Below are 27,698 nucleotides of genomic sequence, written 5' to 3' on the forward strand. Positions count from 1 at the left end.
TATATATATATATATATATATATATATATATATATATATATATATATATATATATATATATGCATGCAGTTTATCCTCCTGGTATACAAATAATAATGCGGGAAAAAACATAAAATTACAAAACATTTGTGATTGGAAGATGATAACAAAAACAGTTAAAATTGCAGGCATTGACAAATTTGTAGCTTTGGCAAGGGTCAAAATAAAAATAAAATTTTAAAAAGTTACACCCCAGCCGCCCACCTCCACTAATAAATAACGAACAGTCCCTAAGAGCAGTCTTCCTGTGCTCTGCCGCCCCCCGCAGGCTCAGGTCGGTGCTGCTACAACCGGCCATAAGAGGCAGTCGGAGTGGATGATCCTGAACCGAGCAGTCTTCACACTGAGCACTTCTGTCGGAGGTGATACCGCCCTCCTCCTCCTCCTCCTCCTCCTCCTCCTCCTGCTGATCCTGCTGCCAAACCGACCGCCTCGCTTCCACCGTGAAACAGGAGCCGGTGACCGGGAGCCACCGGAGCGGGATGTATCGATCTGTTTGGTTGTAGTGCTTCCTCTCCGGCGGGTCCTCCATGCGTCAGCGCCGGGAATGGATCAGGAATCCGGTGTGGCGTCTGCGGGGAGTTTCATCTCCCTGAGCGAGCACGAGCAGAGGTATTACTCAGGTCTCCACAGCCGGTGCCAGGCGGACTCCTCAGGGGCTCTGTCGTCCAGCAAAGTGGCGGAGCTGTTCAAGGCGTCTCAGCTGCCTCCTGAAGCCCTGCATAAAGTGAGTGTCTGTGTGTGTGTGTGTGTGTGTGTGTGTGTGTCTGTGTGTGTGTGTGTGTGTGTGTGTGTGTGTGTGTGTGTGTGCGTGCGCGCGTGCTCATCACATGTTACCATGTGTGAAGAGCTGCGGCTGCTGATCGCTGAGCCTCAGTCATCTGCAGGGTCTGCGCGATCAGCTGCAGCCTCTGATTCACGATAACGAGCCGTTAGATTTCCTTTGTGGCGTGTATTTCTCTTTGTGTGTGTGTGTGTGTGTGGAGTCAGAGAGAGGTTTTACACACCTCCTTTCGCTCAGCTCTCTGACACACAGGAGGGCAGTCCCTTACAATCACTGCATTAGCTGTGCATCTGTCTGCATGTCCCCCCCTGCATCTGTAGACCAGCAGTTTGTCTGCTGGTGCACTGAAAATCATGTTTTTTGGGTGAGGTTCAGGGCCGGGCTTTTAGTTGTCACTGCACACGTGTAGATGAGTGCACTAGTTGTCCACATTATAAATTGTTTGCACACAGTTAGAAATTATTTATAATGAGCTGGTTTACCAGGGTGGACAGAAAGTTCTTGTTTGTGTTGTGCTCATCTTGCGAGTCCGAGTTAAATTTGCCATAATCTCCTCTATTTGAAGAAATATTTCACTGTTGGAAAGATCATCTTTTTATAAAACTAGTCGTCTGGGTAGTAGAAAGACACAAAAACATTTGAGATTGGTGGTACATGACCAGAAAAAAGAAAATAAAAAAGGACTGTGGTATTCACTTTTGCTCAAAAGGTATAAAACCTACAATTACCAGAATGCACTGTGCTGCACCAAACCAATAAACACATGACCAGTTTTTTCACAGTATAATATGACGTACACGCCACAATGTGGCAGCTGGCTGGTAACAAATGATCTCGAATTACAGATAACAGGTAAGATTAACAATAGCAAACTTGAGCAAGATATTGATTGATGTATTTATTTCAAACGTGTACAATACAACAACAAACAGTAGTTAAAAAATATCAACAAAATGTAAAGAAAAAAAGGGCATAATGAATTCTGTCTGCGAACTGCATCAATTTACCTGTGTGAAAGGGAGAAGGAACAAATATAAATTTATTTAATCCTACGCCTTTGTTACAGAATGAAACTATTATCAAAAATGTTCCCATATAAATTCAAGGCTTATCATATATGTACAAATGTACACATACCTAAATATTTACAATTCTCACCATAATATATACTACTTTTTACACACCTGTATAAATTGACTTTTGTTTATCTTATACAAAAATCTTAAATTATTACCATCAGTATCTGTAATATATACACATGTGTATATAATGTATATAATGCATATGTATATATACAGATGCATAATCATGTATCATCTTCGATGTCTTGACTTTTCCCAGCTTGTAGCACCACATTATGGCCCATCTGGTGCTACAAGTTTTTGAATTATTTTGTAAAGTCACCGGTGGCCAAAAAAGCTGCTGTTTTCCAAAACTTACACAGTTACTTTAAGTTTGCTTTGATTTCTGTTAAAATTACATTTCATGACATAATGCAGTGCAGACTCTCCCAAACTTTTCAAACTTTATAACCACACAACAATAATGTGACTATGAAATAAATTTGTACGTTATGTTCACTGTGGTTTTCATACAGCCCCAAAAAAATAAATGGAAAACAATGCATGCCTGGAACAGGAGAGAAGAAAATATCTAAAACTCTGCAGTTTTTGAACAAAATCGGGAAAAATATGTTCATGATTTGTAGTTAAGGAGCTAAAACTTGGAGCCAAAAGCTTTGGCTCCAAGTTTTGGCTCCAGAACTCCAGAGTCAGACTCATTTCGCTGACCCATCACAGGCACATAAACATATTTTTCCAGCCCAGATGAACGCAGCAGGTTGCTGCCTCCATTCACGCCACTCACAGTCCCGTGGGGGTCAGCTCCCGGCGAGCGCGGCCCATTGTGTCTCTGTGTGGGTGTCAGGAAGTTTGGCATTGAGCTCCGCTTCCTTCCTGTCCGGCCTGGATCGCCGCCACCTTGCGGGGGTGATTGACACACAGCCTTCTGAGCCGTGTTTGGCGCGGCTGCAGGATGCCTGCAGGATCACTCTTGGACTCAGTGCTGACTTCTGGGTCATTGTGTCAAACAGTATCAATGGATTGTTAATGGTGTGTTTCCTGCACGGTTTATGATGACATAGACGTTGTGATTTGAGCTGGTTTTTTTGTAAATATACTCTCTGATATTTGTCCAAACAAGGTGAATTTTCCACCATGACGTGTGTGTAGAGGTGTGTTTTGTTGAGTCATGATTGACCAGATTTACAGAGGAAGGATCTTTATGTCTCGCCTGTGTTTACGGCAGATAAGTAGCACGAGCGTAACACGTCTTCCTGCTCAGCTGTCAGGACTGTCTGTGGAATCTCGTCCCACCATCACGCTGCCATGAAATCCATTGTTATGCTGATTTCATGGACTTAAAATACAGCAAATGTTTCTCTTTATCATATAAATGTGATAACAGCCACAGCAGCTATTTGGAGAACAGAATAGAAGCAACAGTCACACTAAGAAATGCCTTTGCAAAAAAAATATACAAGATTATAGACTGTAGAAAAAGGCAACAAATTGCATCAATTTATGAATATTTTTTTCTCCCAGTAGAATGCATTGTAAAAAGTGCAAAAGTCGATATTATATAATAAAAGTAACTACAACAAATATATACAAATAAAAAAAACAAACAATACAAATAAAAATGAATCTAGAAAAAAATCGACTATAAGGTAAAAAAAAAAGTGTCAATGTTTTATAATAAAAAAACAAAAATGAAAGTAACTTTATCAAACAAACAAATACAATAATAATTAATCTAGTAACAAAATCTGTTTAAATTGTTTGGTAGAAAAAAGAAATAGTCAATTTAATATAATAAAAATAGAATCTAATTGAATTTAATATGCATTGTATAATGCCTGTTAAAGGGTTAAATGTTCAGTTGACAATGCTTTAGTTATTTTCTCTGCTTGCAAGTCTGGTATGTGCTGAATATGGCGACATGTTGAGTTACACGTTGACAGACGTTGCTGTGGAACCTGTCTGGCTCAATAAGGCGCGGCCGTGTGCTTGATAAGTCGCTCCGCTGGTGGTGTCACATCCAGGATACACACATTGATCTTTGTTTGATCAGCTGCATTGTTTCGTTTCTTGTGGTGAAGCTCATGTGATAGTTATCACTATCAGTCAGCTGGTATTTGAATTTTTGGATGACATTCATTTTCATAAATCCTGATGACTTTGATGATCCCCTGACTGTTCTTCCAGCACCATCAGCAGATCGGAAATTCACTCATCGTGTGAAATATCTTAACATTACTCGAGAAACTCGAGCACGTCCAGTTGTCTGTAATAAAGCACCTAGAATTGCCATGACCTGGATGACTGAGAGTCTTCACCAACATCTTAATAGCTACTTGAGGGATTGGCACAAAATCTTAAAAAGACATTCATCATAGCTTTACAGTGAGTCCTAATAGAGAGTCCTCAAAATTACGTTTTTCTGTAGGCCGACCCAGAAGTTCGCCCAGTTTCCTTCATCAACAAGCCAATTTTAAATGTGGTTTTAAAAACAAATTAAATTACAATTTGTTCTTAATCCTGCTACATCTCATCTGGAGTTGAAAAGTACGAAAAGTCCGTTCGGTCCAGTTGCTCAGGCATGTTGCTGCTGATGCATCATACAATTTCTGCAGTGCATTTTTTAAATTTGCATTGGAGTCTTGTGTCCTGCCAGCTCTGAACAAGGTTCGTTCGTCCATCGCAACAGCTTGATCCAGGATGTTAGGAGTTAACCATGTGTCTGTGAAGACGTGCTGAGAGTAGTCTATGATTTGTCATTGCTGAGTGAGCCTCAATCACATCGTATCCACTTTATTCTCCTGTGACCGGACATTAGCCAGAGGGAGGCTTGGTAGAGGAACAGCTCTCGGTCCAAGTCAGGTGAGCCTCGCCCTGATGCTGGTTCTCCTCCCTCTCTTTGTTCAGTGCTTTCGATTTTGTTTCTCCCCTCTTGTCTGACTGGTCGCTCAGCGTATGCTCTTGGTGGAAATCCTCTCACGATCTGCTGCATTTAGTACAAAATCCCACACAACTTTCCCTAATGTTGATAAGTGCTTCTCTATCATAGAAAAGTTGTGTTTCAACAGAAAAAAAATAAAAAAAATGAAGCAAAAAAGTAGCAAGAATTTGAGGAGCTACTGGCTGCTGCATCTTCATGCGCCACCATCCCTTATGCTGGTAGCTGGTTCTAGTTGGTTTTAGTTGATCGATGATGGTGTAGAATGGTTTTGACCCAGTTCTTGCTGGTCTTTTCCACCAGCCAAACATGCTGGTGTGCACATTTATCTTTATGCATATCCAATGACAGTAGGTTTAACTGATGTATGCCGTTTGCTTTTCATACTTCCCCTTCATGACACTGTTATTTCTCTATACTCAAGGACGTTGATTTGGTTTCAGTTTTACAGGAACTTCAATGAACAAACCAGCAAGCGTGACCATTGCAAGCTGGTATGACCAACAGAACCATCAAAAATTATGCAAAAACAGACCTTAAGGTGGTCAAGCTGGTTCTTAAAATGTGTTATCATTGCTTGTTATCCAGCGCACTAACAAGGCTAATATTTTAAACTTGATTTCCTCTTTCACGCTGTCAACAGGGCAGATTTATTAACATGCCGACAGTCATACTAGTGAGGACATTATGCGCGCTGAAATGTTTTTGGCATTTTTCCATCCTCCTTAAATAACTTCCCCCCCCCGGACCACAGATCAGACCAGACCTGCCGGGCTGCTTCCTCAAGGCCTTCACTGGTGCTCCCGAAATAATCTCATCAATCTCTCTCAGCTGACCTCAGGTGGACTCACCAACACTGCAGACCTCCTCTGCTGTCTGTCTGTCTGCCTGCCTGTCTGTCTGCCTGCCTGTCTGTCTGTCTGTCTGTCTGTCTGTCTGTCTGTCTGTCTGCCTGCCTGCCTGCCTGTCTGTCTGTCTGTCTGCCTGCCTGTCTGTCTGCCTGTCTGTCTGTCTGTCTGTCTGTCTGTCTGTCTGTCTTGTCTGCCTGTCTGCCTGTCTGCCTGTCTGCCTGCCTGTCTGTCTGTCTGTCTGTCTGCCTGCCCGTCTGTCTGTCTCACTGACCTGTAGCAGTTTCAGGTCTCATCTCTCTGTGAAGCTGTTAAATGAAAACAATGCAGGTCAAGCAGAAATAATGCCTCATAAAGCCACACGCACTCCTCCCGCCCTTCGACCTCATTAGACGACGAGTATTAACACTCCCGTCTTTCATATTTCATTAACATGTTTAAACAAATGTTCTCTTACTCCTCCAGGATTTGAAAAACCTTTGAATCTTGTATGTTTCTAAAAACATTTCAGCGTTAACTATCGTTAATCCATTGTTGCCAAAAGAGGCTTTTCTCTTGTTTTCACCTCGTCCGTGTTGAAGCTAAAACAGCACTTCGGACCTCCTTTTGTGTTGTTTTCTATGTGTTCAGCTGTTTTCATAATAATGACAAATATCAGTTTTGCCAAACTGAGTTGCTGGAATTGTTTTTACATCACGACAAAGGGATGAAATTTAATATCATCAAAATGAATGGGAGTATAATTACACTATTAAATTACAACCAATGTCTTCTCCATCACCTAATATCAATGAGGAAGTCAGAAATGGTTTGACAAAGTACAGTTCAGAGATTCTGGTTGCAGTTTTCTGGTTATTGAAGAACCAGTCAGTCAGCCAACGGTCTTCCAGCTCCTGAGGATTTGAGGTTCTCTGTTTGTCAATCGTGCACAATTTTTTATTATTTTTTCTTTTTTAAATGCACTTTTTATTGAGTTTTGGAAAGGTCCAAACAGATGGGCCTTATAGGGCTACTTCTCCAAGCCTAATAATAATCAAAACTACATTCAGTGATGCTAAAAAAGTGAATTCATGTGGAAAAAACAGAGAAACCAAACAAGACATTTTGGAATTCACATTAAATCAATGAAATCAATGCTATCGTTCGACTCCTGCAGCCCTTTGCTGCATGTCATCCCCTCTCTCTCCCCCTCTCACACTAAAGCTGTCCCATCAATAAAGACAAAAGCCCCCAAAATAATCTTTTAACAACCCCCTTCAGAGGTCTTGGTTAAGCCCCCAGTGTCCCAAAATCCTAGAAACACCCCTGTGTGTACCTGACATGTGAGGGGCAGCTGTGACGAGATTAGCCTTTTGAGTGAAGAAATCAAATGTTGAAAGGTTTGAAAAAAAGGCAATTTATTTAGTTTATATATTAACAAAGACTATTAATATTGTTTTTTCCCAAGGCAAAGCAAGTTGAGTATTTCTGGACTAGTGAAAGCATAGGGGCCATGCCATGTGTGTGTGTGTGTGCGCGTGTGTGTGTGTGTGTGTGTGTGTGTGTGTGTGTGTGTGTGTGTGTGTGTGTGTGTGTGTGCGTGTGTGTGTGTGTGTGTGTGTGTACGTGTGTGTGTGTGTGGTTACCAGAAACCATTAATACTTTCATGACAGAGGAATTTCCGTTATTCAAGGTTTCTTTGTTTCACTACTGTATTGAACAGATTCGTATATTTCAAGTCACAGATGGAGTTTGTGTTCACATCAGCACAGTTACAAAGAGCCTCTTCTTTTCTTCATAACAACATTTCCTTCAGTTATATTTTGGGGATTTTTTTCCCTCTTCTGTGCTTCATAATCCTAATCTTCTTTGCTCCCCCAAAGCAGTCATTGTACCTCTAATCAAAGGAGTGCTGGATAAACAGATCCCACTGTGCTGCTGATCCTTTACACTCTGTTTCTTCTGGCTTTATTCTGTGACTACAGCCTGTTATTTTGCACTACACATTATCTCGACCATGATGTAGAATAATCACACATTTAAGATTTTGGATTATGTTTCTGAAAAGAGGAATACATCGTAGGCAATATAAAAGATGATATTTAATATCTGTTTGGAGTTTAAAATTGACTGTAAACTGTCTTTCAGGTGACTGAGGTGTGCGGAGCGAAGCGTCTGGGCTATTTCGGTACTCCTCAGTTCTTTGTGGCCCTGAAGCTGCTCGCGGCCGCCCAGTCCGGTCTGCCCGTCCACCTGGAGAGCGTAACCACCAGTAAGTCTGCTGCTCGGAGAGGAGGCGTCTTCTGAGAGCAAAAGGGGATCAGGAGATTATCTGAACATGGCAGGATTTGGTCTAATCTGGATGAAAGGGGAGTCGCGTGGAAAGGGCTAAGTGGGTTTGCCCTTATTACAAGAACGCACAATCAGTCACACCCTGACCCGAGAGAAAATCTGTTTTCTACGATGCACGTGATAGCACGGCGGATTATTAGAAAAAGTATGTTCAGAGGGCGTGGTTCAGTCGTAGCTCGCCGCGGCTGAATACGACACGTAAAGACGCTCATCCTGATTAATTCAGTCTAATTTAAAATAAATCAAAGGTCATCGTGCAGGAGGCCAATGATCAGACAAGATGTATAAACATGGGCGGATTATGACACAGTGGGCCCCTGGGCACAGATATAGAAAGGGCCCCTCCAACATAAAAGCAAGACACACAAATTTGGGGTTTTGCATCATTTTTAGTTTGTTTGAGGTAATTTTGTGTCTTTGTTGTAATTGTATGGGGTTTTTTGGTTATTTTGTGTTGCTTTGTGGTAATTTTGTATATTTTTTTGTTGCATTTTAGTAATTTTGTGTCTTTTTTTAGGTAAGTTTGTGTTGCTTTCTAGAAATTTTGTGTGTTTAGGTAATTTTATTGTGCTTTGTTGTAATTTTATGTCTTTTTGGGTAGTATTGGGTGTACTTAAATCGTCAGAGTAATTTTCTGTAACATAATGGCAAATTTATTTTCTGTAGTTGACGTAGCTCAAATTTATCCATGCGTTTCGTTATTTTGTCCTTGTGTTCCTTCTCTCCCTGTGTATGCCAGCTCGATGAAATTTTGTTTAAATCTGATACGTTTAAAAAACCGTCATGCAAGTGGGGCAGAAAATATTACGGGTCCTTTAAAAGTCATGGAAAGTTTTGAAATTTTTTCCATAAACGTGTAGACAAGAATGACATATAATCCTCTTGTCTCCGTTTAGATCTACCTCTGCCCAGATTCGCTGGGCTGAAGAATGAACCAGAGATGCGATACTCGGCCGTCCCTCCGAGCGTAGACGTTCAGGGAGCTCAGTGTGGGACTGCAGCTGTCCCCGTCTCCTGGACTCCAGCAGACAGGAGCACCTTCAGACACCTGGAGGCCAACATGGAGAGGAAGGTGAGTTTGGGATGACATTTCTTTCCGCTCTCATCTGTTACAAGCTTCTCTCTGACAGAATAAACTCTCTTTAGAATAAATCGTGCGCCGCTGTAATGATGTCTCAGAGCAGCGCTGAGGGGCTGCTGCACCGCTGAGGAAACGTTCAGAGTCGATCGGCGCACTGAGCAAAGACATTCCACTCGGCTATAATCATCAGAGCAGAAAGGCCTCGTTGTTGAGAGATTAGAGGAGAAAGACAAGCCTCCTTCAAGGTCCCAGACCGGCCACAAGTATGCAGACACCCAGAACACAAACCTAAAGAAATCTGATACAGATTACACTGTTTCTGCTCCGAAAAAGCAGACAGAGCGGACACATGATCACCAAAGTTGGATGACTGAAGAGGCAACAAAATACTGCCAGCAACTTGTAATAACCGCCGTTGGCAGTAGGGTCAGAATTTGGCATTAATGGCTTGAATTTGGGTTCTTAGCGCCAGTAAAGCCCTGTTTTTATGGTGTTTTTAAGGACATGCTCACAATTTTTCGAGTCAGTCTTTAAACAAAAGTCAGGTTTCTCTTGCTGTAATTATTTAAAAGCATCCTGATCAAACTGGCAGTTTCCCTCCAAATGCAATTTCAGTTTAAGTGATCATAGACGAAAAGCACAGTTTTTCCACGTTTAGCTGCCATCGAAGCAAAATTACAAACATTTTGTACTAAAAACTATAATGTGGAGGCTCATGCACACCTGAAAAACTTATATACAGGTGCATAGAAAGTAAACTAAAAATATATATGTTATACTTTACTTGGTGCATAGGAGTAAATAGTGCAAAGGTGGAGAAAAGAGAATTCCCACACATGCTTTTACTTGCAATAAACTTTATTATGCATACAATGTTTTGGTCCTCAGACCTTCACCAGATGAAGTATTGCTTTACTTGATGAAGGTCGTCGGACAGTGTGCAAAAGTCTTGTACTAAAAAGACAAAAATGTTAAAATATCCACTTGATTTGATTAATTCAGACCCCCGAAGCCTCATGTTAAAGTGTATTTTTCATCTTGGACCTTGTTTTTTCATATTTTTGTGTTAAATTGACCAATGGGAACAACAATGGTGGGCGAGTGTTGAGCAGTGTTGCTGAGTCAGCAGCTGCAAAACAGGCTGCAATGAAACCACCTGGGGCATTTGTGCACTGTCGATGTATGTCCACTAAAAGTGTTTGTTTGTGCCACTGAGAGGCTCAGATCGTTATTTTGGGTGTCTGACAACATTATTGAAACAATCCCTGCAGAGATGGACCTTTCTGTTAAAGAGTTAGGTCCTTTTTTTAACCAGAAACAGCTTCTGAACTCACCACCGCCCGTCCCACCAGACTCCATACAAATAAACAGTCATTTTAGCATGGACAGGGCCAAAACATTATTACATTTAACTTGGTGAATTAAGGATTATTTCCAACCGTATCACAGTTGATGATTGTTGGAACAATGGAAAGACAAACCAAGACGACTTTTATGAGTTTTATTTTGTTTCTGTCGACTTTGAATGAAGCTTGTTTTAGGATGATAAAATTACTGTTTTTTTAAGTGGAGTTTGGTGGGTTTAATGATTTTAGAGCTGTTTCAGGTTAAAAAGGATCTTAATCTTTGACAAAAAAGTCTATCTCTGTAGAGATAATTTCCATAATGGTGTCAGACTGTAAAAACAAGCACTTTTAGTGAACATAAAGTGATGATGCATAAACGCCCAATAACATTAAATTTCAGCCTGTTTCACGGCTGCCAGCTGCAGCTTTCGCTCAACACTGGACCAGTTTTAAAATTGTTGTCTTCATTAGTCACTTAGACACCAGAACATGTGAAATCAGGTAGATTGAAAATACAGAACTCAGCGTTTAGCCTCAGATTAATTTGGGATTACATATTTGCACAAAGGACTGCAGATTTTGTCTCCATCTTTCTGTCGTCTCTCTATTGTCCTCTTTGTATTAATCAAGGCAGAAAAGTTCTTTCCAAAAATAAGCAACAAAAAAAAAGAAACATATTGTTTTTTTGGATTAGGATTAAGATGTGATTTATTGTAATCCCCTCAAAACTGGAACATGGGGGGTTCCTGGGGGCCTAGTGGTTTAAAGATGATTTTTCTTTAGGCTTTTTGCCTTTATTGGGGATAGGACAGCTTTGCTGTGAAAGGAGGAAGAATCGAACCTACGGCTGCTGTGGCCTCTGTACATAGGATGCCCGCTCTACCAACTGAGCTGCTGGATGATGGCCTCGTGGTTAAGATGCAAAGGAAACCGCACCTTCCCAAGCCAATTGCCATGAAAAAAACATTCAATTGTGACAGTTACAGGTCAAGTCAAGTCAGTTTTATTCGTAAAGTCCATTATCACGAATCACACTTTGCCTCGGAGGGCTTTACAGCGTACGACATCCATCCGTCCTTAGACCCTCACACTGATAACGGAAAAACTCCTTAGACAAAAAAATCCTTAGAACGGTGTCAGTGAATTCATCTTGATCTACATTTTGGCATGATTTGAAACAGGCTGTTCATTAAAATGCATAATTCGGTCACGCTGTCATGTGAGTGGGACGGTTTCCAGCGTCTTGTCAGATCTTTTCAGAGAGTAGCTGTGAGTCTTTGCACAGACGCTGCGCGTACGTCTGTGCGTGTGAAATAACGCTTCTGTCTCTGAAGGAACCTTGGTCTCCACCACGATCACCGTGCACGTCACCACCTCGCTCCCCGCTGACCTACCGCAGCTACCCGTACGCCAAGCAGAGGAACGGGGCCGACTCGCAGATCGGTAAGACAGCATCCAGTCCTGTGCAGATACACCCCATCCATTTGATTTTTAAATCCAGTCTGCAGGATTTAGGAATACAGTATGGTAAGTGTGATTTATTTAGTGTATAATCACTGGAAAATAAGAATTGTTTTGTTTCCGTTACCTTAGAATGAGCCGGGAGCAGGTCCTGGTCTACGGAGACCACCATGTTGCACAGTCATGTATCTACAGTAGCCCAGAACGGACAAACTAAACTGGCTCTGATTAGGCGTATTTGTGTGTTAGTAGCAGTTCAAAGCCTTCCATGATGAGAGCGTCAGAAAAAATGAGATTTTTTAACGTGGAACTCCATTATTCAGTTTTTTTTTACCCGTTTAACCCTTTGAAACCTGGATCAACAACAGTTTTCTTGTACTGCATTGTGACGTTTTTCACAAGCATTTAAACCTCTGAAACTTGAACACGCTGGTTTGACTTCTTTCAAAAACAGGGAAAAAGGTTATCAGTAATTGGGCAAGACATGTCCCTCAGAGTGCAAGAAAAATATATATTTGTAATTATGCATTTAAAATGATGTTACAGAAAGAATATATAAAAGGATATTTATTATCATTATTATTTATTCATTTATTTATTCATTCACTTTTTTCTAGAGTATTTATTTGTTTATTTTAGAGATTTGTTTTGCTATTTTTTAGTTAAATTTCGTGTGGCTTTTTTGTTGTTTCTCATTTTGGGATCATTTCTTGCTAAGTTGCCAATTTTTTTCAGGTTCTAAAGGGCAAACTTACTGCTCCCATTGGTTTTGGAGAAGTCTGCGTATAATTCAGCTGCCATTAAAAACCTCCAAATGTTTCAGTCTTCAGTTTTTAGAGAAAAAAGTTGAGCTTGCATTAGGTGCTGGGCTAACGGCCCATCTTTGACATGCCAAACAGCGTTGGAGAAACAGCTCGCTGCAATCCTGCAGTCCTAAATTTTCCTCTCTGTCCTTTTAAAGTTTTTTTTTTTTTTTTAAATTAGAAACCAGTTTTGTACAAATATCAAATACGAAGTGCAAATATATATTCCACTGGGTTTTTTGGTTGTTTTCTTTCCCTCCCCACCCTCTTTGTGGTAGAACAGAAAAACAAAACCCCACCTCATCCTAACACCCCACCCACACACCTCAAAGCCCCGAATGTTATTAACACAAAAATAACAAAAAATATATATTGAAAAGATATGAAAGATGCTTATTCCAAGAAATTAGATGCAGTGAGAATCAGATGGGGTCCAAAGAGGTCAGAGTATTTCCAAGGAAGTGATTTTTTTTTGTAGAAACTGGCAGATGAGCCTCTCAGGGAATATTTTACCTTTTCTAATTAGAAAAAAAAGACATTCAATTACACAACCAGGATGTCCCTTTAGAGTTTAAAGTTATCTCATACTCAGTTTTTGTTTTTTAGCTCAGTTTTCAGGCTTATGCTGTTGATAAAAACACTTTTTCATCATTTAGAAATGCACTTTTTTAGCAAATAAAGAGTAAATAAACCCTAATTCAGCATGTTCGGAGCGTCTGAAGCTCATCACACGTGCTCGCAGTCTCTTTGATGAAGTGTTTTCCTCGTTGATTGCTGATGTGGGTAACCGAAATACGGCAGTGGACTAAAACTGCAAGATGTCTTGCAGTAGTCATGTATAATAAATCAGAGATGAAATGTAAAATATGAGGTTTTTACTGCATCTCTGACACCTGTTTCAAAACGGGGAGCTCTGATTTCTCCCTCACGCTCCTTTTGATCTGCGAATCTCTCATTCTCTCTGATCACTTTTTTATTTTTTTTTTTTTGCGGGGTGTAATCGGCACGTTAGTCTCAGGTTTCTCCTCCACCAAAAACGTGTTTTTCTCTTCCGATCCTTCAGCATATGAAAGCAAACATTCCTCCCGGCCGGTCGTTCAGCTGGAGCAGCATTCCTCGCCCAGTAACTACGGGACCAAAGCCGCTGTGGAGCATCCTGCTATGGCTCGGGTAAAGACGGAGTTTGTTTGTGTAAATAATTCTTTCTAGCTCGTTTGGTCTTCGTGATATTTTTTTGTGCATCTTCCCAGGCGTCCTCATCAGAGCGGCTGGACCAGCAGGGAGGAGCAGACTACTCTGACGATGACCCCTGGAGGATCACGGAGGAGCAGCTGGAGTATTACACCAATCAGTTCAAGAGCCTGCAGCCTGACCTGGGGGCTCTCATCCTGGGTACGTGTCCCCCCGCCTCCTGCTGCACCTGTTCAGAATTTATTCTTTTTTTTGTGATCAATTTTTTATTTAGTTTTGTGCAGGGTTTAATAATAAATCATACATAGCTGCATCTCGCCCACATGTACTCATATGTTTGACAAATTTTGTCGGTATTTATAGTCCAGATGGAAACCCTGCCCTCCCCCGGCTGGCTTAAAATGACCTGTTATGTCTAAGTCACATAATTAAATGAATTAAATAAATAAATAAGAGAAAATGTCATTTTATTTTATTTTATTTTATTAAGATAACACGCCACAAGGGAGTGCATCACCTTCCCACATCATTGCATCAGTTAAATGAATTTTCAGTCTACATCCCACAACAACATCAGTCAGGACTTTTTTTTAAATATAGCACCCACATCTAAATTTTATGGCCAGAGTGGCAGCTTTAGGTACTATTGTTTGATAATGTGTATAATAACACATTTATCTTCTTTTGCCACGTATGTTATTGCTTAGATCTCGAACGCAAACTTTGATGCAATATGGCATCAAATCATGTAAATCTTTGAAAACTGTTTTTTTTCCCTTCCTTTTCTTTATTTATGTCATTTTTTAAATGTGTTTATCTTGCCTCATACATTAATGTTAATTTTTTTTTTTATTATTATTATTATTATTATTTTCTTAAATTTTTCGGGCCACGGGGTAGAGGGCGGTTGTGGAAGATGGGTAGAGGAAAGTGAGCATAATTTTATAATAAACTCTCATCTGATTATTTCCGTAAAATCAAATAAAACACACAAAAAAAGAAACAAGTAAGACAAAAAGTTGACTGATTATGAAAAAAAACCCTCCTCATCTTACCCAGATAATAATAACAATAGGACTATCACCAATAAATGCACTGCTTGTACTTATATACTGTTTCTATGTATACATATACCTAAACACATCCATATAAAGCAGAAACTGATAAATCTATAAGTGAACACAGATCATATCACCTGTTTATAAACTGAACATCCTCCAAACTATTTCACCACTTTATTTTTTTTAGGAACCATTGCGAAGAACTTCTTCACAAAATCCAAGCTCCCCATACCTGAACTCTCCCACATTTGGTAAGTGCTGACTCACTGTCCTTGTTCTGTTCTGGGGTCAGTTTGGTGTTTATCAGCCAAGCGGCTCAGCGTGCGCACCGACTCAGACAGAGGGCTCGATTTAGAGGTGCAGACCTTCACTGTCCTCCACTGTCGACAACGATGGTGACTGAGCAAAATAAAGGTAGCCTAACTGGAAAATATAAAGTTATCATCTGTACTGGAATATCAGTTACTTCATAATAAGATGTAACTCACAGTTTTAAAAGGATACTTTTACAAACAGGAAATATTCTTATTAACTTTGTCGCCAAGAGTTAAATGAAAAGATCTCATTTAGGCTATATTAAATGTGAGGCTGCTGCCAAGAGACAGTTAGCTTAACATAAAAATTAGAAATATTGAGGAACAGCTCACCTCGCTCTGTGCAATGTGTCATTTTTACATTTTAATTTTCTTTTTTGTTACCTTTAGACAAGAGCCAGGCCAGCTCTTACTCCATGTTTCTGACTTTTCTGCCATGCAAACCAAATGTTTGCTTAGTTTACACAAAACTATTCCTTTGATGTTAGTTGATTTATTTAAATATGCAATACACAGATAGTTTCAAAAATCTTTTCAAAAACAAAGGTGGAAAAGCAGCATCTTGTGGTTTTGCAGGGAAGTTTAAAAAGATGATTGGAGGTGGATATTTGTTACTTTTGAACAGAGCCAGGCTAGCTGTTTCCCTCATTTTATTATTATTATTATTATTATTATTATTATTATTATTATTATTATTATTATTATTATTATTATTATTATTATTATTATTGTAATAAAAATAATAATGGTAATAATGATGATAAAGTTTATTTTTATAGCACTTATCAAAACCAGCTTTACAACGTCTTTTACACATAAAATCACAACAAAATACACACACACACACACACACACACACACACACAATATTTATAGCAATATAACACCATTTTTTTCAAAAATGATATTATGATAGTTGTCACTTTTTCATCTCATTTTTTTAGGGAGCTGAGCGATGTGGACAGAGACGGAGCTCTCACTTTCTCTGAGTTCTGCACAGCGTTTCACTTGATCGTAGCACGTAAGAACGGCTACCCGCTCCCAGAGAGCCTTCCCCCGACGCTGCGTCCAGGCTTCATGCAGCAGGAAGAGGACATACCGGACACTCCCGAGGTGAAGGAAACAGCCGTGAATCTGTTATCTGGATCATTCATGAACTTTTCTCTGTTTATTTTGGATTGCTGGTTACTCTTACTTTAAAATCAGACTCTTCACATTTGTGCTTTTTTGCAGAGTGCGGAGCCTCTTATTGTCTTTGAGGATGCTGAAGTGAGGCCCGGTCACATGGTAAACTACATACTCTTATGCAAGTTTAACCATTTGAGACCTGAGCAAATCTGCTGGATGTCTGTCAGAAACATTAGGAAAAAGGCAGTGAGCAACCGAAGAAGAAAAAATTATTTTAAAAAAAGTACAAGAAAATTACTTGAAAATTAGAAGAAAAAAAACAAAACAAAAAAAAGTAGAATAAAATCAAACAAAAAAGGTGATTAAAAATAATAATGTTTCTGTAAAAATATTTTAGATAATTATGATCATTATAAATATATGTTATATATATGTTATAATATATGTTTTTTGGGACATTTTTACCCCAAGGTTCTTTAAAAAAATACAATTACTAATTAGAATTAATAAAATTACATAGAAAAAAAGTGCTTAAATAATAATAATATTAATCCTGTAGAACCATTTGAATATATAATTGTTATATAATAAATATAGTTTTCCTTACATTTTTTCCTTAACTTTTATAAAAATAAAGTTCTGAATTTACTCATTTCTTGGAACAGTTCTTGCCATGTTGCTCATATGCATTATGCCCATATGCATGGATTTGGAAGGTTTAAATACTTGTTAAGATGTCCAATTGCAGCACAATATATATATAAGCCATATATATTTCACAGTTAAATAAAGTTAACGTGGAGTCCCTGTTTGGCGCCTGTAGGGGGCACTAATGAGCTGAATATGAGGCCGCTCCATGTTAGTCTAAGATCTTTCCCTTCAACATGTTGAGTTCAGAGATTAAGCGAGTTGTTCCTTAAAATGCACAGCGCATGTCGTGTTTCTGTCAATGATTGAACAGAGCATCAGTTTTTAATATTTATTTGTTTTCTAGGATCGCAGCATTATAGAGAGGCTGCAGCCAAGCCTGACTGCAACAAAACAGGAGCTGAGAGAGGAATCATGTGAACAAGGTAAAATTAAATGCATCATAGTGCAGTTTATTTAAAGGGACAGTTCACCCCAGAATCAAAAACACACCTCTTTATGCTTTATCTTTTATGTCTCACCTGTAGTGTTTATCAGTCTAGATTGTTCTGTTGTGACTTTCAGAGTGTTGAGGTATCAGCCGCAGAGATGGAGGGCCCTGTGATTGACTATATATCCAAATTAAAGACATAACAGGATAAATGAATTCCCCTCCAATGATGCATACGTTGCCATTACATGTCAACATATTTTACTTGGCAGCCGGAGGTAGTTTTGCATTAGTGTCTGCAAGTTACAGACTCAACCAGTATGTTAAGAAGGAAGAAAGAGTGGATAATGTGTTATTTATGATTGTTTATGTCTTCATTTTCTACAGTAGCTGTAAGATTTCTGTGTAGGTGATAGGAGGGATGGGGGTTCTGTTGAAAAAACAAAAAAATGTTAACAAAGTTCACTTATTTTCATTGTAGCGTGCCTGTAAGATGAATAAATAAACTTTTTTTTAAAAAAAAAAAAAAAGCAAATCAGAGTATGTCAGGACAGCAGGATCTTCATGCTCCGACGTCTTTGTCACTGTGTCTGCAGAAGCCGGTGTGAAGAGGGTGACAACGTCTCAAGAGAAACGGACTCTGCAACTTCCCGAGAGGCTAGGTGATATTAAAACTTCCTTTTTTCTTTTTGGTAACTGTAGTGTGTAAGTAAGTAGTAAGTGAATACTTGTACATGCTGTACACTCATCGTGTGTCAGAGCTTTGACATGTAGCCACAGTATCCTCGTACTTTTACTGCGTTGGGATTCTTGTCACAGTCGGTGAAAATATGTAGTTAGTTTGTGAATTATTAAACAAACGTTTGAGAAATGGAAATAAACGGTGTTCTGAAAACACAGTGCAGTATTCGGGTGCATCAGTAGGAATAGTTTGATATATTTTGGTATACCTTCTGTGGTGCTGAGCTTATTTTTTTGCATATGTTTTGTGATATTAGGTATAATAAACTCTATAATCATTGTTTAGTTATCATCATTGACTTTTTGTTTAAGGGCTTTTGGAGAAACACATTTGCGTGCGAGGCAGAGGGACAGTCCACTGAACATATGAGGGATTTCTTGTGTGTGTGTCTGATTATTATTGATTATTTTGATGCTGTAGTGCTGCCTTTATTGTTTGTACATGTTTTTAAACAGCATAAAGAAAAAAAGAAGACAATTGCAAGGCTTGCTTTTGGCAAAAATTCAAAAATGATGCTGAGATCGTATGTTTATTGAGCTCCTTTGCACACATGAAATTACAGTTTGTGGTTCCACGGGGAAGTGGCTGCTTCTCATTTACAACAGTTCAAACGACAGAAAAAGTCTGACGTGCCTTTGCTCATTTACAGAGCCGCCTCACGACCTGGACCCACAAATGAGGACCAAAACTAGACCCAGGTAAACCTAAAGTCATGAAATACAAGCGCTCTGAACTCCTGCATCGCTCCTTAACCTCATTAAGCCTTTTGTTTGTCCGAACGTGACCTCACATCCAGGTCGTACTCCAGCACTTCTATTGAGGAGGCGATGAAGAAAGCAGAGGAGCCGCCGACCCCTCCGCCTCGACCCCAGAAGACCCACTCCAGAGCCTCGTCGCTGGACCTCAACAAGCTCTTCCAGCAGGGCGCTCCAGGTGCGACGCCGTCTTCGAGCTTTTGCATTGTTTTTTATTTGCGACAGTTCTCCTCTCACGGGAGAACAAAAGGGGAAATGGAGCTAGGTGGGTTTTGTTGTTCAGTGTGAGAGGTGAGAGGCTCAGAGTGCAAATCCGTGTCTGAATATGAAAATACGACAGTTTTTTTCTGTTTTAAGAGTCAAATCTGGCTCACTCTGTTACAGCTCAGTGATATTTTGTCTGGATTTTAGGTGTAAAAAGTGGATGGTTGCCTCCTCCTCCAGCCCTCCCTCCTAGACCGACAACTTCACAGGTGAGCCTGGTTTAACCCTTTCAAACCTGAATCGACATCAGCTTTCTTTTGCTGCTCAGACGCCTTTCACAAGAATTTAAACCTTTAAAATGTGAGCAGATTGATTTGATTCTTACTGAAACATGGCAAAAAAGTAATGAGCATCTTGGCAAGAAACTTCCCGTGAATAGCAAGATGACAAGAAAATGATGTGCAAATTAGCTGAAGGAGTAAGAGAGAATCGTAAGAAAATTATTTAAAAAAAATAAGTATAATATTTTTTAAAAAATGTTTTTTTGAATGAATATATTTTTCAAAAATCATTATTATAATAAATATTTGAGATTATGCTCCAGAAAAATATATTTTAATAATAATAGTAATAGTTATTATTATTATTATTATTATTATTATTATTATTATTATTATTATTATTATTATTTTTAGCACTTTTTTCAGGTAATTTTCTGTTTTTTCTTTTTTTTGGTGCTAATTTTCAAGTAATTTTCTTAAACTGTAATTTTATTGATTTTTTGTTTGTAAATTTTTCATCGCCCTCTTTCCCTGTTTTTGAAAGAAATCAATCAAGCCATTCGCTCACATTTTACTCAAGTATGACAGCAGTCTACAAATGTTTTCTAAGATTAAGTGAAAGCTTTTGTTGTTGACCTCCAACTGTACCCGTATCTCGTGAATGAATGGTGCTTTTGTTCATCACTGCCTCTCATCTCGCTCGTCAGGTTTCTCATTTTATCAGCGTCTCAGAGAAAACTCAGCAGAATAAAGTGCAGCAGCCAAACTTTGCTGACTTCAGTCACTTCAGAGAAGAGGTGAGCATACAATCTGATTTTCTTCACTGATTTGTTGAGTCGGAGTTTGCAAATATAACAACCATCAGCGCAAATAATCTCTGTGAAAGGCAAAAAAAAAGCAGGCAAAATTCCTTCCCAGATTGCCAGCGTTTTCCACTCCCTGATTTTTCCGCCCTCCATCAGCGTAAACGCGTCTCTAAGGTCATGTTTGTCAAATGTACGAGCCTCTATTTCAAGACACAAGCGGACTCAAAGGTCATGACAGCGGCGTACATCAAACTCGAATGCATCCAGGATTTATTTATGGCTGACGCGACGCGTCGCTCATTGAGACGCCATCATTCTCTTTGTCCTTCATTTGACACTTTCTATTATCAGAGCTTTATACTTGTATCCTGTTACAGAAAACAGTCCAGTGCACGTCTGATATTCAGCCTCAGTCTGTTGTTAGCTTGTGAAACTGCTGACACGTCGTGATTGATTTTCTCCAAATATTTTCACGTCAGGTGAATTCACGTCTCAATGAGTCCCAGTAGTGCAGTTCCTCTTCACCAATAATCCAAATCTAATCAATAAGTTAGAAAGCTGTGTGTTTACAAAGCAAACCTTTGTATTTATTTGACCGTCCTCCTGTGAGACGGTTTCTGTCTTATGGCATCCACCAGATTAGATGTCATTTTAAAGGGACAATTCACCCCAAAATCCAAAACATATTTTTCATCATAGCTGAGGAGCTTTTTATCAATCTGGAGTGATGAATATCACTACAGGTGTGGCGACTGAAGGGACTAAAACTAAAAGTGGTTGAGAAGTCGATTGTCTGACTGACACGCCAACAAAAGATTCACTGAGATCCAAAAATACATTCAAAAAATGTGTGAATGAAAAACATCAACTTATTAAAACGTGCAAAGTCACGAGTCAAAATAATCACAGCGATCAAAGGAAAAGTGCAATCCAAAAAACAAATACGGCAGATACTTACATGATTATAACTTTCCCAATAACCGGAATCATGAAACTAATAAATAATAATTAACACTAATAAAAAGCACGTAATTATACCGAAGTATAAACCATCCAAAGTCAATATTAATGTTACAATATTCTCTTCTTACTAAATGAATTAATGGCTCCAACAACAGGTAAGAGGAAGAATATGCATTTTTAATTTTGGGGTGAACTTTCTCTTTAAGGTCAAAACTCCTGCAGGTTCTGATTTTTATTCAAACGGACTGTCTCAATTTTCTTATCTCAGATGGCAAATTATCCCTTAAATCCTTCCTCTATTACTGAGTTTGACTTTATCGGGCCGTCTGTTTAATCACTCGTGGTTTCATCTGTATTGAATCCAGCAGACGTTCTCTCGCTCTCTCTCTCGTTTCCTCGGCTCCTCCTCTGCATTAGTGTTGTCTGGGCCGTATCACCGTTTCTCTGTCTTCCCACAGGATGTTTTACTTAGTCTTAATTAAAACCGAGAAGTCTGGACGATCCCCAAAGGTGCCCGTGTGTATTTTTTTCACTTATGAAGACAAACTGAAACTGATACCAGCTCAAACCCCTCAGAGACGCATGAGTGAACTATGGGCACCGTTAAAAATAGCTTCCTTTACATAAAACATGTCAATCTTAAGTTTAAGGTGAATATTTGATACCGGCGTTTGCAGGGAGCCTTTGGGAGCAGTTCAGTGTGCAGTTATGGTGAATTTATGTCTGCAGACGTCCACATAATGTTTATTCTTTGTTCATTTTATTCTGTTTTTTAAAAGAAAAAGACATAAAACTTTTATATTGAATTGCTAAGATAAACAAACTTTACTTTACTTCACATCAAGGTTAACTTCAGTGTTTTTCTGGACCCTATTTTTCCAATTATTTTTTAAAATTGTTTGGGGTTTTTTTTTGACCGATTGAGACAACTTTTTTTAAAAAATGTGTCCAGTATTGAGCAACACTGCTGAAACTGAGAAAAAAGGCTTCATTTAAACCACTCTGGGCTGCTATGCCTCGTCAGTTTACTAAAAGTGTTTGTTTTTGCCACGACGGGCTCAGATTATTATTTTAGTTTTCTGACAATATTTTGGAAATGATCCCTACGGAGAGAGTTTTTTGATTAGGTGTAAGATCATTTTTATTAACCAGAAAAAAGCCCCAAAAACACCATTGCCAAACCCACCAGACTCCATTTAAATAAACAGTAATTTTAGAGGGTATAAAACCAGAATATTTTCACGTCTAACTGGGTGAATTTAGGATTTATTTCAACCAAACCAGAGTTGGTGATTGTTGGAGCAGTGAAAAGAGGAATCAAGATGGTTTTTGAAAGTTTTATTTTGTTCCTGTCGACTTTAAATGAAATACGTTTTATGATGAAACAATTACTGTTTATTCAAATGGAGTTTCGAGGCTTTTTCTGCTTTAATAAGAAAGGATCTTACTCTTTAACAAAAAGGTCATGATCTTTAATGATCCTCCCCATAATGTTGCTCTTGTGACAATAATCTTAGCCTGTCAGGTGCAAAAACAAGCACTTTTAATGGACGTAAACTGACGGGGCATAATTACCCCGAGAGACGACACTGCAGCCTGTTTCAGCAGCCGTCTCACTCAGCACTGCACCGATTTCAAAAGTTGTTTTTTACTTAAATTACACAAAAACACGGAAAAATAGGCTCCAGATTGGAAAAAGTACTGAAGTTACCCTTTAACTTATTTCACTTTTCCAAACTACAAACTTTTAGAAACTTTTTCACTCTTCTTTAACTTATCTTAACGTTATCTCATTTCACGTCACTTTATTTAACTTCTCTTTGCCTCCCCATTTTCTCTTTTTCTCTACCTACCTTGTTTTTTCTTCTGTTATCTTCACCTGACGCCACTATATTTTGCTTCACATAAAAACTATTTTTCCAAACTGTAAACATTTCACTGACCGCAGATGGTCACTTGCTGAGACTCTGGGCCGGCAGCCAGTGAAAATGCTACTGCTGTCGCCACATCTTTGTTTTTTGTTTTTTGTTTTCTAAAGCAAAGAGAAGCTGAATACAAACTCTTTTAGTCTGTCCACACACACCAGGGCACCATCTCCTCCAGCGAGTCGAGAAATCGATATGTAAATACATTCAGACCGACCGACAGCCATCACTCCTCTTCCTCCTGTTGAGACTTAAAGAGCTTTTCTACCTATAACGTAGTTTCATATATTCTGCTTCACGTATTGTTGTTTTGCTCTTATTTGTCATTCTGATTGGCGATGTCCTCTTTCAGTTTTAACTGTTTGACGAGTAAACTAAATTTCCATTTAAAGGTGCAACTCAGTCTTAAACCTGAGAGACAGAAGTAAAGTGCCAGAATAGTCTCGAGCCTGAATAATTTTACAAATAAATTGATACAATTGTTAAAAAGTTTGCTCACACAGGCTTATTTATTTAATTTTTCGGCACTTCTATTATGTTTGCACTTGCTATTGTACTATTTACTTTCGGAGGAACAATCTTTTGGTAAAATATGTAAGCTTTATTTTACATTTGTGTGGCGTCTCTCTGTTGTGTGGTGATTAGTAGGTTTATTTATCTTTTAAACTAAGCTATAAACAGGAATGTAAGACACTAGAAAGTCAGTAATTAATGCAGGTATGAGAAGTGGAGACAAAAATGGGAAATTAAAGGTGTGTCACAGCAGCACTCGTACTTAATGACACCCCGTCATAGGTCAGGGCTCTACTTGGGCCAGCCCATTAAAAAAAACACTCTGCGCACGTCGCTGTTATTTGTTTCGGTCTGTGACAGAGACAGTCAGTCTTGAGCTCGTACATCACTGCAGTGAGACAGCCATGATGACCGACGGCTGATGTGACCACACATACTGCTGATGGAGCTCCTGCGGTTTAATGCCACTGCAGCGTCCACTACAGGACCTTTTTTTAAATGTTTCCGTGCTGCGGTTGTGTTTCACATGCAGCGGCGCAGTGAATCTCAGGGTCATTATTTGTGACCGCCTGCATGTCAGTTGCGTTGCTCAGCTAAAATTGACTTCTAGGCTCCCTGGGTAGGATTTACAGCAGCAGCATTAGCCTGTTTAAACCATCAGGAGAGCCCAGGCATTTCGGCTGCCACCGCAACGCAGACAGCAGCGCTTAGAAATTATCGGATCAAATTCACTAAATCCTGAATTAACAGATGGGAAATGATGTAGTGCTGCCAAGTAAGAAATCAAATTCAAATTTTTATTAATGTTAACAACATTCAAATATACTGGCTTTTAGACTTTATACCAAAATTCATTTTACATAGACATGAAAAGGATCCACAGTCAGTAACAAACAACAATAAAACCAAAAAACACATTCAACTTAACAGGAAGCCACTCTGGCACCGCGAGCCCTCTTAGACGTACAAATACTGTACATATCTACACATACACAATACAGTATACACAAAAAATACCTTTTTTTGTTTATTTTAACAATATTCAAATATACTGACTTTTAGACTTTGTACAAAAATACAAATTATATAGATATAAAAAGATCCACAGTCAGAAAAAAGGGGGGAAAGGAAAATTAAAATCAAACCAAATTAGAAAACTAAACCAAAAACAAACAAACAAAAAACATCCAACTTAACAGGCAGCAACACTTAACCCGCTCCTTTACCGCCATCCCTCTTCAACATACACATACATACATACACCATACAGTATACACAGGAAACGCCTTTTCTTGTGGTTCAAATATTTATTCATTTTAACAATATTCAAATATACTGAAAAAAATACAAATTATATATTATATAGAAATAAAAAAATCATCAATCAGTCACAGTCAGAAAAAAAGGGTAAAAAATAAATAAAATAAAATAAAACAAAATTAGACAAATTAAGCCGAACAACATCCAACTTTTTTACAGAAGCAAGCGCACAAACAAACATTGAACACATCACCGGTCCAGTGCAAAAATAAAAAGGTGCAGGCATTGCATAATAAGAGGCACAATATCATGAGGTCAAATAATGATTAATAAAATAATAATTTATACAACAATCTGATTCATATCCAGTTTCCCCAATTCTGACATTTGTCAAGTGTTTAGAAATGCCTTTTTTTGGCAGCTAACCTTCATTTGCACTCAAATAAATGAAGAGATTGACCTCCGTGTGTCTTCACACTGTTGCACTGTTCACCTCTCTGCTGAATGAAAGCAGGTGGTGATACTTTATACTTTATGTCTAGAGGAGAAAAATGGCCGAAATGCAGCAAGGAGATGCAATAAAAGCACGTTAATCTATCAGGGCCGCCCCTGAGCGTGCAGGAAGCCGCGGCAGGAGAGCACTCGATCGCGGTCCCTGCAGGGAAGGTGCTAATTTATCAGGTCAGGGCCGACACATTTCATCCTGCCTCTTTAGCAGCTCACTCGAATTATTTCACCTCATTGTGACATCAGGAAAATATATTTCATCTTTGCGAATCTTTACACGTCATTTAACTTTACTCGTGTTTTTGTGTGCAGGAGGAGAGTGGCGTGAAACCGGAGGAACAGGGTCCGCGCTCCAGATTTGGTCGAAGCACCGAAGACTTGACAAATGCTTCAAAACAGGTCAGGACTGTAACGTGGACGTGTCAGGACAGTGCTAACTTCATTTTATGTAAATGTTTGTGTCTCTGTTGGAGTTAGAAGGCTCTTTTTTTCTGAAACTCTCCTCCAGGACATGATCGTAGTTCCTCACAGTCAGGCACCACAGAAACCAGTCCGCAGGAAATACCACCCAGAGAGCCAGAACCTGGAGACCGTCCCTCCACCTGCCATGCCGTTCCCGACCCCCACCAAACCTGCTCAAAAGTCAGTCACACTCTGTTTTTTTGTTTGTTTTTCTGTAGAAACCAAATATTGAAAAAAGACGTGTTTTCACATTGTTTGCTTGAAAGGAAAAATCAAATAAACAAGAAAACAAAAATAATTAGTCAATTTTACGTTGTAACTTTTACACACAGTATGGAGCAGGCCTAAGCTGGAAGGTGGAACAAGTATCCATGGTAACGAAAGCAGCACACTTGTGTATCTCATTAAAAGGATAGTTGTGGGTTTTTGAAGTGGGGCTGTATGAGCATCATGTACAGTCTATACAGCTGGTGGTCCGTGCGGGACCGGTTGGACCAACAGGGCTTAACTAAGACTGGTCTTAACTCCTAAGTCTGTCTTAGCTAAGACCAGTTTTGCACCAACAGAAGAGAGAGCCCAACAGAGCCCAGTCTTAACGATGCCCGGTCTTAGCAGTGTCCGTTCATGTGAACAGCCACGTTACTATGGCTATCACCTAGCAGCGTGCGTTGCTAGGATACGCTGTTAAATCTCTCTCACCGTCTATTTAGTTTCGCTCGTTTCACCGCAGCAATGGAAGATCAAAGGAAATTTCACTGACATTGAAATTAGAAATTTAATTAAATAACTACAGTTATGTATAAGGGACACAGTAAATGACTTCAGACTTGGACTGTCTCCACCGGTGTCTCCAAACGTCCGCTCCACTCTGATTCTCCGCTGGTGTCTCCAGCGGTGTCTCTGGCGGTGTCTCAGAATGTCTCTGAAAGTCCACTCCGCTCTCTTTTTCCGCCAATGTGTCCGCCAGTGTCTCACCGTAATGACTCCAACACGTGTGCTCCCGTCTCCGTCTTGCTGAGCCGGCTCACTGAAAGTGTCCGTCCGTCTCAGCGGTGTCTGAGCAGTAGCTGGTTGATTGATATGAAGCTTTGATCCGATCTTTTTAGTGTCCTCTGTTTTTGAGAGCAGGAAGTCTTTCTCTCTGTTTGTTCACTCCGACTCAAGACAGCTAATCATATTTCCAAATATCTTGTTTAGACCAAAATAAAAGTGAAAGAAATGTGAGCAACTTGGCAAGAAATGTCACACAAATTAAAAAAAACAAAAAAAAAGTCTATTTCAATTATGTTAAATTATATAAATTATATTTATAATTACAATGGTATTTACAATGATTTTATATTTAAAATTATGCTACAAATTTTTTTCAATTTCATTTTTAGCAAGGTCATTTTAAGGTCATTTTCTTGTTTGTGTTTGACTTCTTTTTTTGTGTGCAATTTTTTGTGGTAATTTTTTGTTTATAAAATTATATAAATACATGTGTATTATTTATAGCACTTTTTAAGGTCATTTTCTTGTTTGTCTTTTACTTTTTTGCATATTTTCTGGTAATTATTTAACAAATTGTTTTGCCCTATTTTGTTTCTTGTTGCCTCCTCCCCATGTTTTTGAAACAAATCAAACTAATTTCTTAGATTTCAAAGGGTTAATATACCAAAGTCACACAATAACTCAAACTAACTGATTAACCCTTTATTTCTTAGGTGAAAAGTAGAAAAAAATTACCTGAAAATCAGTAATAATAAATAGTAGCAATGATTTTAAACCATGACAAAAGTTTATCATATTGTCTCTC

The 27,698-nt window shown here is 39.0% G+C and overlaps 1 protein-coding gene across 1 annotated transcript in view; it reads left to right on the forward strand.

Annotated features, from left to right (window-relative positions):
• Positions 1 to 174: 174 nt before the first annotated feature.
• reps2 (RALBP1 associated Eps domain containing 2) overlaps positions 175 to 27,698 on the forward strand; it is a 32,062-nt gene continuing 4,538 nt past the window's right edge. The window contains exons 1-17 of the mRNA XM_042484210.2: positions 175 to 766; positions 7,816 to 7,939; positions 8,916 to 9,091; positions 11,781 to 11,889; positions 13,774 to 13,880; positions 13,961 to 14,102; positions 15,150 to 15,213; positions 16,221 to 16,389; positions 16,510 to 16,563; positions 17,399 to 17,477; positions 18,079 to 18,144; positions 18,874 to 18,922; positions 19,021 to 19,157; positions 19,391 to 19,452; positions 20,172 to 20,261; positions 25,751 to 25,837; positions 25,947 to 26,080. Of these exons, the coding sequence (XP_042340144.2) occupies positions 356 to 766; positions 7,816 to 7,939; positions 8,916 to 9,091; positions 11,781 to 11,889; positions 13,774 to 13,880; positions 13,961 to 14,102; positions 15,150 to 15,213; positions 16,221 to 16,389; positions 16,510 to 16,563; positions 17,399 to 17,477; positions 18,079 to 18,144; positions 18,874 to 18,922; positions 19,021 to 19,157; positions 19,391 to 19,452; positions 20,172 to 20,261; positions 25,751 to 25,837; positions 25,947 to 26,080 (2,060 nt within the window). The 5' untranslated portion in view covers positions 175 to 355. The remainder of the gene's footprint in view (positions 767 to 7,815; positions 7,940 to 8,915; positions 9,092 to 11,780; positions 11,890 to 13,773; positions 13,881 to 13,960; positions 14,103 to 15,149; positions 15,214 to 16,220; positions 16,390 to 16,509; positions 16,564 to 17,398; positions 17,478 to 18,078; positions 18,145 to 18,873; positions 18,923 to 19,020; positions 19,158 to 19,390; positions 19,453 to 20,171; positions 20,262 to 25,750; positions 25,838 to 25,946; positions 26,081 to 27,698) is intronic.

Source organism: Plectropomus leopardus, chromosome 5 (genome assembly GCF_026936395.1).
Source record: "Plectropomus leopardus strain MGB_pleo_1.0 chromosome 5, ASM2693639v1, whole genome shotgun sequence".
NCBI classification, from domain to species: Eukaryota; Metazoa; Chordata; class Actinopteri; order Perciformes; family Serranidae; genus Plectropomus; species Plectropomus leopardus.